Here is a 13,548-nt window from a genome sequence, read left to right as displayed (position 1 = left end):
GAGGGTTCCCTTTTCTCCACACCCTCTCCAGCATTTGTTGTTTTGTAGATTTTCTGATGATGCCCATTCTAACTGGTGTGAGGTGATACCTCACTGTAGTTTTCATTTGCATTTCTCTAATAATTAGTGATGTTGAGCAGCTTTGCATGTGCTTCTTGGCCGTCTGTATGTCTTCTTTGGAGAAATGTTTATTTAGGTCTTCTGCCCATTTTTTGATTGGGTTGTTTGTTTTTTTTAATATTGAGCTGCATGAGCTGTTTATATATTTTGGAGATTAATCCTTTGTCCATTGATTCGTTTGCAAATATTTTCTCCCATTCAGAGGGTTGTCTTTTCGTCTTGTTTATGGTTTCCTTTGCTGTGCAAAAGCTTTGAAGTTTCATTAGGTCCCATTTGTTTATTTTGGTTTTTATTTCCATTACTCTAGGAGGTGGATCAAAGAAGATCTTGCTGTAATTTATGTCAAAGAGTGTTCTTCCTATGTTTTCCTCTAAGAGTTTTACAGTGTCCGGTCTTACATTTAGGTCTCTAATCCAGTTTGAGTTTATTTTTGTGTATGGTGTTAGGGAGTGTTCTAATTTCATTCTTTTCCATATAGCTGTCCAGTTTTCCCAGCACCACTTATTGAAGAGACTGTCTTTTCTCCATTGTATATCCTTGCCTCCTTTGTCATAGATTAGTTGACCGTAGGTGCGTGGGTTTATCTCTGGGCTTTCTATCTTGTTCCATTGATCTATATTTCTGTTTTTGTGCCAGTACCATATTGTCTTGATTACTGTAGCTTTGTAGTATAGTCTGAAGTCAGGGAGTCTGATTCCTCCAGCTCCACTTTTTTCCCTCAAGACTGCTTTGGCTATTCGGGGTCTTTTGTGTCTCCATACAAATTTTAAGATTTTTTGTTCTAGTTCTGTAAAAAATGCCATTGGTAATTTGATAGGGATTGCATTGAATCTGTAGATTGCTTTGGGTAGTATAATCATTTTCACAATATTGATTCTTCCAAGGACATGGTATATCTCTCCATCTGTTGGTATCATCTTTAATTTCTTTCATTTTTGTCTTATAGTTTTCTACATACAGGTCTTCTGTCTCCCTAGGTAGGTTTATTGCTAGGTATTTTATTCTTTTTGTTGCAGTGGTAAATAGGAGTGTTTCCTTAATTTCTCTTTCATATTTTTCATCTTTATAGGAATGCAAGAGATTTCTGTGCATTAATTTTGTATCCTGAAACTTTACCAAATTCATTGATTAGCTCTAGTAGTTTTCTGGTGGCATCTCTGGATTCTCTATGTATAGTATCATGTCATCTGCAAACACTGACAGTTTTACTTCTTCTTTTCCAATTTGTATTCCTTTTATTTCCTTTTCTTCTCTGATTGCCATGGCTGGGACTTCCAAAACTATGTTGAATAATAGTGGTGAGAGTGGGCAACCTTGTCTTGTTCCTGATCTTAGAGGAAATGCTATCAGTTTTTCACCATTGAGAATGATGTTTGCTGTGGGTTTGTCGTATATGGCTTTTATTATGTGGAGGTCGGTTCCCTCTATGCCCACTTTCTGGAGAGTTTTTATCATAAATGGGTGTTGAATTTTGTCAAAAGCTTTTTCTGCATCTATTGAGATGATCATATGGTTTTTATTCTTCCGTTTGTTAATATGGTTTATCACATTGATTGATTTGCATATATTGAAGAATCCTTGCATCCCTGGGATAAATCCCACTTGATCATGGTGAGTGAATCTCTTAATGTGTTGTTGGATTCTGTTTGCTATATTTTGTTGAGGATTTTTGCATCTATATTTATCAGTGATATTGGTCTGTAATTTTCTTTTTTTGTAGTATCTTTGTCTGGTTTTGGTATCAGGGTGATGGTGGCCTCATAGAATGAGTTTGAGAGTGTTCCTTCCTCCGCAATTTTTTGGAAGAGTTTGAGAAGGATGGGTGTTAGCTCTTCTCTAAATGTTTGATAGAATTCACCTGTGAAGCCATCTGGTCCTGGACTTTTGTTTGTTGGAAGATTTTTAATCACAGTTTCAATGTCATTACTTGTGATTGGTGTGTTCATATTTTCTATTTCTTCTTGGTTCGGACTTGGAAGGTTATACCTTTCTAGGAATTTGTCCATTTCTTCCAGGTTGTCCATTTTATTGGCATAGAGTTGCTTGTAGTAGTCTCTTAGGATGCTTTGTATTTTTGTGGTGTCTGTTGTAACTTCTCCTTTTTCATTTCTGATTTTATTGATTTGAGTCCTCTCCCTCTGTTTCTTGATGAGTCTGGCTAATGGTTTATCAATTTTGTTTATCTTCTCAAAGAACCAGCTTTTAGTTTTATTGATCCTTGCTATTGTTTTCTTTGTTTCTATTTCATTTATTTCTGCTCTGATCTTTATGATTTCTTTCCTTTTGCTAACTTTGGGTTTTGTTTGTTCTTCTTTCTGTATTTCCTTTAGGTGTAAGGTTAGATTGTTTATTTGAGATTTTTCTTGTTTCTTGAAGTAGGCTTGTATAGGTGTAAACTTCCCTCTTAGAACTGCTTTTGCTGCATCCCATAGGTTTTGGATCGTCCTGTTTTTTGTTGTCATTTGTCTCTAGGTATTTTTTGATTTCCTCTTTGATTTCTTCACTGATCTCTTGGTTATTTAGTAATGTATTGTTTAGCCTCCATGTGTTTGTGTTTTTTATGTTTTTTTCCCCTGTAATTGATTTCTAATCTCATAGCATTGTGGTCCGAAAATGTGCTTGATATGATTTCAGTTTTCTTAAATTTACTGAGGCTTGATTTGTGACCCAAGATATGATCTATCCTGGAGAATGTTCCATGCGCACTTGAGAAGAACATGTAATCTGCTGTTTTTGGATGGAATGTCCTATATATATCAATTAAATCTATCTGGTCTATTGTGTCATTTAAAGCTCTGTTTCCTTATTTATTTTCATTTTGGATGATCTGTCCATTGGTGTAAGTGAGGTGTTAAAGTCCCCCAGTATTACTGTGTTACTGTCGATTTCCTCTTTTATAGCTGTTAGCAGTTGCCTTATGTATTGAGGTGCTCCTATGTTGGGTGCATATATATTTATAATTGTTATATCTTCTTCTTGGATTGATCCCTTGATCATTATATAGTGTCCTTCCTTGTCTCTTGTGACATTCTTTATTTTAAAGTCTATTTTATCTGATATGAGTATAGCTACTCCAGCTTTCTTTTGATTTCCATTTGCATGGAATATCTTTTTCCATCCCCTCACTTTCAGTCTGTATCTGTCCCTGGGTCTGAAGTATGTCCGTTTTAGACAGCATATATATGGGTCTTGTTTTTGTATCCATTCAGCAAGCCTGTGTCTTTTGGTTGGAGCATTTAATCCATTCACGTTTAAGGTAATTATTGATATGTATGTTCCTATGACCATTTTCTTAATAGTTTTGGGCTTGTTTTTGTAGGTGCTTTTCTTCTCTTGTGTTTCCCACTTAGAGAAATTCCTTTAGCATTTGTTGTAGAGCTGGTTTGGTGGTGCTGAATTCTCTTAGCTTTTACTTGTTTGTAAAGCTTTTGATTTCTCCATCGAATCTGAATGAGATCCTTGCTGGGTAGAGTAATCTTGGTCGTAGTTTCTTCCCTTTCATCACTTTAAGTATATCATGCCACTCCCTTCTGGCTTGTAGAGTTTCTGCTGAGAAATCAGCTGTTAACCTTATGGGAGTTCCCTTGTATGTTATTTGTTGTTTTTCCCTTGCTGCTTTCAATAATTTTTCTTTGTCTTTAATTTTTGCCAGTTTGATTACTATGTGTCTTGGTGTGTTTCTCCTTGGGTTTATCCTGTATGGGACTCTGTGAGTGTGTTTTGATGGTGTTTAGCAGGGGGAAAATCCAGGTAGAAGGGGCAGCAAGGGCAAAGACCTGGGGGAGTAATCAGGGTTTGGGGCAATAAGTAGCTGGCATTTATGTGACTCATGTGTGTAGGGAGTGGTGGGAAGGCTGAGGAAGGAGGAGGTTGGCTGGATTGGGGGGCGGGGGCTTTGGTGAAGGACAGATATTCAGGAGATATGGTAGAGATATCTAATGTAAATATATGATTAGGGCTCATGAGGAAAGTAATCTATAAATCTGCTTGCAATGTATAGTTGTAATGTTAGGGAACACAAGGGCATACAACATTTCAAATGATGGTCATTCAGTACAGTAGTCTACCCCTGCTTTGAGGGGTGCTTTAACTATTTCTAATTTCCCTCTCATGACTGATTATGGATTTATCAAAACATTTGTTTTTATTCTTGTGCCCTCTTCTACTACTTTTGAACAAATTATGCTCTCGATCAGCAGCTAACCAAGTGATACTTAGAACTAAGAAATTTACCTATTGATCAAGATTTCCTTGTCTAACAGATCAGAGAATTAAAATACTATTTTTAAGAGTGGTTTTAAAAGAATTCTTTAAAGAATTAAGCATGCCGTATGTGAAGAAATAAACTATAGAAGTGTCTACTGAAGAACATCTTTCCTTTTTTTTTTTTTCAGATTAATGTGTGGAAAACAGAGTTGAATCATGTCTTGCCCTCACCCCTCTATCAAATAGAAACTTGGCTCCAGGGGGTGGAGGAGCTTATAGATGAAGATTTGCCAGCCTCCCAGGATTACTATGAAGCCATGGCTCTAATGCAAGAGAAAATGACTTTATTCCAGGTTGGAAAAGAAAAAAGAAACATGGAAAAATCTGTGCTTTGTTAGGAACTGTTCTTGAGGAAGATGTTCCTAGAAAGGAGGGAAGGAAGTATAGTGGGTATTTGAGGATGGTTTAGGTGATTCCCCTGGAGATTTTTGGGTCCCAAAAGTTACCTTCAGTTTCTTGATGAGCGTTGTGCTAGTTTAAGGTGGAAACAATAAGAAAAGTCCAGTAAAGTCTGGACTCTGTAAAGTCTGGCAGAAAAGGAGAGGGGAGACTGTTTTAAAACATAGAAGATTGGGTTCTCACTAAAATGATATGAAAGAATTTGATAGGTGAGATTTTTAGCATTTGAGCCCACAAAGGAATGGAAAATACATCTGAAAACAAAAGATTTTGATAAAGCTGTTACCAAAGAAACTGCAGTCCGCCTCTCTGTAAAATGGTCCAGTTTAAAACATTTATGATGAAAATATTTATTTACAACATTTTAGTTAAAAATGAAAGGGCTTTATGATTTTTCTTTTGAAAAAAGATGCAGTGCATGCACAGAGCAAATGAGATGAACAGGCCTTCAATTACAGTGTTTGGCAATAAATCTGGTTATATCATGCTAAATTTCTTTTCAGAGTCTGATGGATAAATTTGACTGTCATTTGAATACTCTCCTGACATTTGAAAATAGAGATGAAAAACATTTGCCATTGGTACCACCTAACAAATTGGAGGAAATGAAAAGACGGTTTGTATCACTACCCTTTCACAACTGCTGACACCTTTGTGTTTGAGCACTAACATGGTGCTATAGGGACCAGAAAATACAGATTTTTCGATAATCTCTGACAATAGGTCTTTAAGTCTTGATAACAGTTCCTTCATGTTTTATGTAATAGTAACATTATATCATGCTAACATACTTCCTCTTTTATTGCCTGGTAGGATATGGTGGTGGAAAAAGTTCTGGACGTATAGTCAGAAACTGAGCTCTTTATCTTGGTTGTGGCCAAGTTACTATGTCTTTCTGCACGTTTCCTCATTTGTAAATACAGAGTAATGGTAATCACTCTGTTCATGTCTCACAAGGATACTAGGTGAAATGGGAGGAGGTATATGAAAGCACTTTATAAACTCAAAAAAACTACAGATATGAAGATTATTTAATTTGTGGTTGTCCACATCATCTTCTTTTTTCTCAGTATTCATAAGCAGCTTATTAGAATGATATTAAGAGGGTATTAGCCTTAATAATGAAAGCTGTTAATGTGTAAATGTTGAAATTACAGTTGCTTTAAGTTATATGGAAGTTTTCAAATTTAGTAAAATATTTTAGAGATTAACATTTTATTATAGAATTTCTCAATAGGGGAATAGTTTCTTCAGAAAGTGTTCTGTTAAATATTTTTATCTTAGAAATAGCTGTTTTATATCTAGTCACAATGTTTGTTTTACTTTGTTTAAAAAAAAAAGATATGAGGATTCATTTGAGTTCCATGTGTTGAAAAGAAAAAGTTAAAGCCCCAATATTTTTAAAAATGCCAAACAGATTTCTCACATTTGGCCAACAATATTAAATTAAATTCTAAAACCTGCACTATCTTCCAGAATCAACAACATTTCGGGGGAAAAATTCATTCCACTTCTAGAATTTCATTACTATAAGTGCTCAGTTCTTGGTTTGCTAGATGAAGTGAAATCAAAATTGGTTGTTTGGAACATCAAATACGGGAGCAAAGAATCTGTGGAATTATTGCTGGAAGACTGGCATGTAAGCTGCTTTATTTCATGTCTCAGACAACTGTTCTCCATGGTGCTGGGTTTGCATTTTTCCTTGGCACAATTTCCCTTACCTTTTCAGGTTTTGAGATGAGTTTTCTTGGTAGCTTTCATTAGCTTAAACATTGCCTAGAGAAAAGAATTACTGGTAGTCAAATAACAGACATTGGGAAGAGTAAGAAAGAGAAAACATTATTTAGCACAACAGAGGAGATTTAGTTAACCAGACTAAGTTACATAATAGAGAAGTTTCAGTGTTATTTCCTTTAAAAAAATTCCTACTTTCACTTACTGGACATCTTGTTTAATATTTTTCGCCATTCAGATTTATGGTTTTAGTCAAAAATTAAATTTTTCTTCGAACATTTTAATCTTAGCCTTTCAAGTTTTAAGAGTGGGAAAAACAGTGTGTTTTGTCTTGAGGCTTTCTGGGGGAGGGGGTTTAGCTCTTGCAATTTATAGGGAAAAAATGTTGCAAATGATTTAAATGTGTGTGTTTATTTGGTAAATTAACACTAAAGCAGCCTGGCCGTGTCATTTCTACAGTTAGGCCTTATTATCCTTCTTTCTGTTTCTCTGTCTTTCTTTTTTTTTTTTGGCCGTGCTGCGTGGCTTGCAGGATCTTAGTTCCTCGACCAGGGATTGAACCTGGAGCCACAGCAGTGAAAGCACTGAGTCCTAACCACGGGACCGCCAGGGAATTCCCTGATTCTCTGTTTTTGGAATGAGGGCCAAAAAGAAAAACCCAAGATTGTAAACTTCAGTGTAAAAATTGGAAAAACATGATGAAGAAAGATTTATTTACAATTTATGATTTAAATACTGTACATTCCTAAACAGGAATCATCATTCTATATTAGACTAGATTTTGAATATTTTAATTTCTTTTTCCTACCTTGATTTTTCATTTTTCCATTTAAATAATCATACCGTTGGCACATAAGTGTACAATGAGTTTTTAATTAACTGTATTTTTCCATAGATTTTACTAGCTTAAGGCACATAATAACTTGGTTAATGGTATTTCTCAAGAGTTTTTGTGTGATGGATTGTATCTATTTATAACATACTCAACATACCTAATAAAAATTATTCAACATTAATAAAGGCATATGAGATAAGAGAAACTGATATAAATTATGCAATATTAATAAATATGTGTGGTAGGAGATGTTGAAATTGCTATAAATACTTGCCTTTTCTCATGAGAGGAAAACCATTTTAGAACTGTGTCACTGCATTAAGATAAACTGTCAGGTCTCATACCTATATATTGCTTATGTCTCTTAGACCTTAACTATCTCTCTTCATGAACTACTCTTCTTCTTTTCCTACCCAAATATGTAGTATTAAAACTGTAAAGAAATTTTGGTGCCTAAGTGCTTCATCAATGTGTATATGTCTCTATCTGGATTTCTTGACACATTTTTAAAAATACAAACTGTCAACATGTTTTATTTTCATTTTTTTCCCCAGAAATTTATTGAAGAAAAAGAGTTCTTAGCTCAACTTGAAACTTCTTTTCAAAAATGTGAAGAAATTCATAAGAATTTGGGTAAAGCTATACAATTACTTTTTGATGGAATGACCATCACTTAAAAATAGCATTTCATTTGTTTTGCTTTCTTTATGTATCTTAATGTTTTAGAAATTGGTTTTACATATGTGTTTTCTTTAGAAAATTCTTGCATCCACTTTTAATATTGTTAGTGTACATATTTATTTCACCACTGTCAATTAGTATGCAAGTGTTTTTCTTAGCAGTATTATTCTATTAATGAAAAACTGTTTTCTAAAATTACTTTCTTGTTTTGTTAACCTTATAGCTGGAGAATATCCAAATATTAGTAAACAATATACAATGGTGGAATATCATTTTTGCATGTATAGAAAAAATATATATAATGTGAAGTCCACTCTACAAAAAGTTCTGGCATGTTGGACAATTTATGTGGAAAAGCTTCGTTTACTAAAGGCTTGTTTTGAGGAAACAAAGAAGGAACAGATGAAAGAGGTATTTTCAGTCTAATGGCACCTGCTCAATTTTACTTTTTTTCATTTTGTTTGGAGACTCTCGTTTTCAATCCAAAAATGAGAGGCCAGGAACAAGTAAGCATGACTGTCGGAAAAATTCTCCAAAGTTTTGGAAAGAGTTTAGTTTCTTTCTCATGTAATCGCTAAAAGGAATTTTTCTCTTCGTTATAGGTTTTACACACATGCGCACGCACACACACACACACACACACACAGCTTTATTGGGGTATAATTTACATACACAGTATAGCTTTTGGAAGATATATTGCTAAGTTCCTTGGAAGGGAAATAAAAGATGTGGAGTAGTAGATAGCTTATAGATACATTTAAAATAAATGAATGTTTTAGAAAGTTTTTTTTTTTCCATTTGGGTGCATACCTTTCAGTTCTAAAACCTTTCTGACTTTCTGGAGGAGGAAAAACAAAATAGCTTACTTATGTGGAGAAGTATAGAAGAAATTTTGGAGTAATTCACTCTTGTTTTTATTTGCTATTTATGTAATAACCTGTTTTATGATTATTCTCTGAGGTAGTTTTTCTTTCTTTCATTTGTTTTCCTCTGTTGTAAATAAATGTAGACAGCCTCTCAGATTAAACATTTTCCAAATAGAAGCTAAAGTTAGTTAACAGAAAACAGGCTGTTCGTATGAAAGTAAAGTTTCTGATAAGTACATGAGTGCAAAAGAATATTTGAGTGAATCATTATTTCTTCCTGTCACCTCTGTTGATACCAGAATTTCACATCTTTGGCTTTCAATAGCTCTTCTGTCTTTAAAGTTCTTGTATTAAAATTCACATTTCTCTGAGGAAATAGCACTTTAAGCCTTAGAATTTCCAAACTCTGTGCTGAGGTGACCTGAGTTGCCAAAAAGAACTCTCAAGATAATTTAAAATTTGAGGGAGACCAAGCAACATCTGTCTGCTGGACACCACACAAATTACTACTAAGTTGTTTGGACCTGACTACTTAACAATGAGAACTGTTAGATAATTCTTCTAGCCTAGGGAATCCATGAAAAATTACTGAGACATTAAGGGGGCCACGAACTGAAAAAGTTTGAGAACCTTTGCTGTAAGCTCATCAGCCACTTAGAAAGATAGAAGATCAGATGCTTCCTGAAAGTCCGGGACCAAGAGTGATAACACGCAGCCAGCACCTGCCAGTTAGTGATCAGGGATGAAGCGCTCAGCCAACAGGGAGAGTCAAAGTCTCTGCAGAAACCTCACGCTCACTTTTTTTTTAAATTAATTTATTTTATTTTATTTTTAGCTGCATCAGGTCTTCATTGCTGCACGTGGGCTTTCTCTAGTTGCGGCAAGCAGGGGCTACTCTTCCTTGTGGTGTACCGGCTTCTCACTGCGGTGGCTTCTCGTTACAGAGCACGGGCTCTAGGCATGCAGGCTTCAGTAGTTATGATGCACGGGCTCAGTATTTGTGGCACACCGGCTTAGTTGCTTCGCGGCATGTGGGATCTTCCCAGACCAGGGCTCGAACCCATGTCCCCTGGCAGGGACCCATCTGGCAGGCAGATTCTTAACCACTGCGCCACCAGGGAAGCCCCCTCACACTCACTTTTGCTTTACAGTCAACCTTGGTGAAGATCTATTATAAATAATGAAAAGACAAATAGTATGTCATTAAAATATTACATTGCTTATATGTTTTGTAGGTTCCCTTTGAGACACTGTCCCAGTGGAATCTAGAACATACTACTTTAAATGAAGTGGGAAATTTCTTAATTCAAGTCAGCAATGATGAAGTTGGATCATCTATTTCTAAAGAACTGAGGAGGCTGAATAAAAGATGGAGAAAGTTTATTACAAAAACTCAGCTTGTAAGTTTTTTTTTTGGTAACAGCTTCATTGAGGTATAATTTCCATACATACAATTCACTCATTTACTGTGCATAACTCAGTGGTTTTCAGGTGAAATGTTTAGAGTTGTGCAGCCATCACCATGATCAATTTTAGAACATTTTCATCACCTCATAAAGAAACTTGTACCCATTACCAGTCACTCTTCATTTTCTACCAATATCCCCAGCTCTAAAGATTTCCCTATTCTGGATATTTCACATAAATGTAGTCATATAATACGTAGTCTTTTGTTTCTGGCTTTTTTCACTTCGTGTAATGTTTTCAAAGTTCATTTTGTAACATGTATCAGTACTTCATTCCTTTTTATTGGCAAATAATAATCCATTGTATGGATATGCCACATTTTATTTATTCATTGATCAGTTGATGAGCATTTGGCTTCTTTCCACTTTTTTGACTATTATGAATAATGCTGATATAACCATTCATGTACAGGTTTTTGTGTGGATATACAGCATACAGATTTCTAGTTGAAATTCATTTACCATTAAAGAATAACGTTAAGCATTTTTGCCTACTAGATTTCAAGGTCCTTGAGAACATACACTAAGCTTTATTTATCTTTATATTTAGTATAGTGCTTCATAAAAGCATACCTTTAATAAATAATTTTTGAACTTGAATTATTAAATTATTTCTTATTTTTAACAATTTGAGACTGAGGTGTTGTATGGGAAATTTTATAATGTTGTTACTAACTGATAAATCCTAAAACTATATTGAATATATTATGTTCATTTATTGTTGTTAATCATATACCTTAGCATAAAAATATAGGCATTATATTTCATGACATTAATTTTTTATAGGAAATGAACCTGCCCCTTATAAAAAAGCAAGATGAGCCCTTTCTTGACAATTCTGGAAATACTCAACTATCTAAAGAAGAGAACCTAACTGCTGATTTTTCAACAGATATGTCAATAGAACTTCCTGAAAATTGCAGTCAGAATATTATGGTAAATAGTCATACTTTATGTGTTTCACTTGTATATAGAAATAATTTAACTTTGCTGTTTTTCTTTAGAAAAAACCATATTGTTGAAACAGTGGTAAATGGGATCATTAGATAACATTTATTTAAAGTATGGTCATTTTCCAATAAAATGCCTAAGTGGTTCCCTCACGCAGTGGTCTTCAGTGTTAAAGCCCTGGGTGTCTCACTCACTGAGGAGTTTGCAGACACACAGAAGCAGTCATGACTTCTGAGCTGTGGAAATGGAGCTGATATTTTCTTCAGATTGCTTCTGACTAGTGTTCAGAAATTGTCCGGCTTTAGGCTAGCCCCTGGCCTGTGTCTTGCTTCCTTTCTGTAAAATGGAGGGAAATAAAATCTTTATTTCTTGCTTTGTTGGGTAATTCAGAGGATGACTTTAGATTATAGATAAGAATATGGAAAAGAAACGACAACAAAAAAATCATACACATGTAAAGTGTAACACCTATGATTTTGGAAGTGTGCCTCCTTCAGAATAGTAACTTACATAGTTTTAAAGAAAGTAATTTTTTAAAAAAAATTAATTTATTTATTTTTGGCTGTGTTGGGTCTTCGTTTCTGTGCAAGGGCTTTCTCCAGTTGTGGCAAGCGGGGGCCACTCTTCATCGCGGTGCGCGGGCCTCTCACTATCGTGGCCTCTCTTGTTGGGAGCCCAGGCTCCAGACGCGCAGGCTCAGTAGTTGTGGCTCACGGGCCTAGTTGCTCCGCAGCATGTGGGATCTTCCCAGAACAGGGCTCGAACCCGTGTCCCCTGCATTGGCAGGCAGATTCTCAACCACTGCGCCACCAGGGAAGCCCAAGAAAGTAATTTTTAACTGGCTTTGGCCAGTTGCCATGATGGAGTGCCCATGTTTTCCCACCATGAAAAGACATAATCATAGAAGATATTGAAAAATCTGAATTTGTGCAATATGCTTTAAAATAGAAGAATATAGAATATTTTTCTCATACATTTAAAATATGATCTGATTGAAAACAACTTTAAGAATGTGTCTGTCATGTAAAGCTGTAGCATATCAACCTGTAGGATATTGAGAGATTATTAATGGGAAAAGGCTTAATTTTGTTGAAATTTGATTCTGATGTTTCACAACTACTATTGCTAATAGCTGTATTTAATTAAATTGTATACAAGTTTTAGAAATGTGTTTATAGAGTCAATACCCTAATTTTCTAAGCTCTAATCTTCTTATCTGTAAAATGGAGATAACAGTAACTAACTGATAGGGATGATATCATCCTGAAGAAAATTTTTGTGAACAAATCTTTTAATTTTTAAAGTGATATATGCTTAGATAACTAATGAGAACATACTGTATAGCACAAAGAACTCTATACTTAATGCACTGTGGTGACCTAAATGGGAAGGAAATCCAAAAAAGAGGGGATATATGTGTAACTGATTCATTTTGCTGTACAGCAGAAACTAACACAACATTGTAAAGCAACTATACTCCGAGAAAAATTAATAAAAAAAAATAAAACTATATATGCTATCATAAAGTATTGTTATCATTGTCCAAAAAGTAGATCTTAAATCATTAAAATATGTTGACTTAGCACTTGTTTTTATTTTTTTATTTGTTTTGGCATGATAGTTTAGTATGCATTTTAACTAAACTTTATAAAGATAATATTAAAACATTGAGTTTAAAAAACAGCCATTGTTTTTGAGGTTTTCATTGTTCAATTAATTCACTATAGGGATATAACTTTTTTAAATTGAAAATTATAATGTAAATGTTACCATTTTCATAGTGATAATTTTGAATGTTGTAGGCTGGGGAAGAACATGAAAAAGAAAATGAAGAATTTACAGGGACACTGAAAGTGGCTGAAGAGGTTGAAAAACTGGTTGGACAAGTGGAAATCTGGGAGGCGGAAACCACATCTGTTTTGGATCTTCTGAGACAGCAAGGTGATGTAGATACCTCAGTGGAAGAATCTTTGCAGGTATGAGTGGAAAAAGTATTAAAAAGACAGCTTTTATGGTTGTAGGCTTATGTATTAAGATAAAACGTTTTAAAGGAAACAGTAATAAGACTACTGTTAGAATTTTCTTTGTTGGGGTTTTTAAAAAATGACGTGGAATCTCAACCCTGGATCATTTGCTGTGATTTTGCTTGAAGACAGAGGATAGATTTGAAGACTAATAATACCTTAGGATTTTAAATTCTTGAACTAATTTTCCCAGCTACAGGATGGAG

General features: G+C 34.7%; 1 protein-coding gene across 17 annotated transcripts in view; it reads left to right on the top strand.

The window, feature by feature from the left end:
• Window positions 1-13,548, top strand: part of SYNE2 (spectrin repeat containing nuclear envelope protein 2) — a 319,482-nt gene that overhangs the window by 107,558 nt on the left and 198,376 nt on the right. For all 17 annotated transcript variants that reach the window (XM_082442457.1, XM_082442453.1, XM_082442455.1 and 14 more), the window contains 8 exons: window positions 4,515-4,679; window positions 5,289-5,401; window positions 6,262-6,424; window positions 7,909-7,987; window positions 8,259-8,446; window positions 10,137-10,301; window positions 11,154-11,303; window positions 13,121-13,294. In XM_082442457.1, the coding sequence (XP_082298583.1) occupies window positions 4,515-4,679; window positions 5,289-5,401; window positions 6,262-6,424; window positions 7,909-7,987; window positions 8,259-8,446; window positions 10,137-10,301; window positions 11,154-11,303; window positions 13,121-13,294 (1,197 nt within the window). The remainder of the gene's footprint in view (window positions 1-4,514; window positions 4,680-5,288; window positions 5,402-6,261; window positions 6,425-7,908; window positions 7,988-8,258; window positions 8,447-10,136; window positions 10,302-11,153; window positions 11,304-13,120; window positions 13,295-13,548) is intronic.

Source organism: Balaenoptera physalus, assembly GCF_965194825.1.
Source record: "Balaenoptera physalus genome assembly, chromosome: 2".
Lineage (NCBI taxonomy): Eukaryota > Metazoa > Chordata > Mammalia > Artiodactyla > Balaenopteridae > Balaenoptera > Balaenoptera physalus.
The sequence above is the reverse complement of the archived record's forward strand: the minus strand, read 5'-3'. Positions and strand labels throughout refer to the sequence as shown.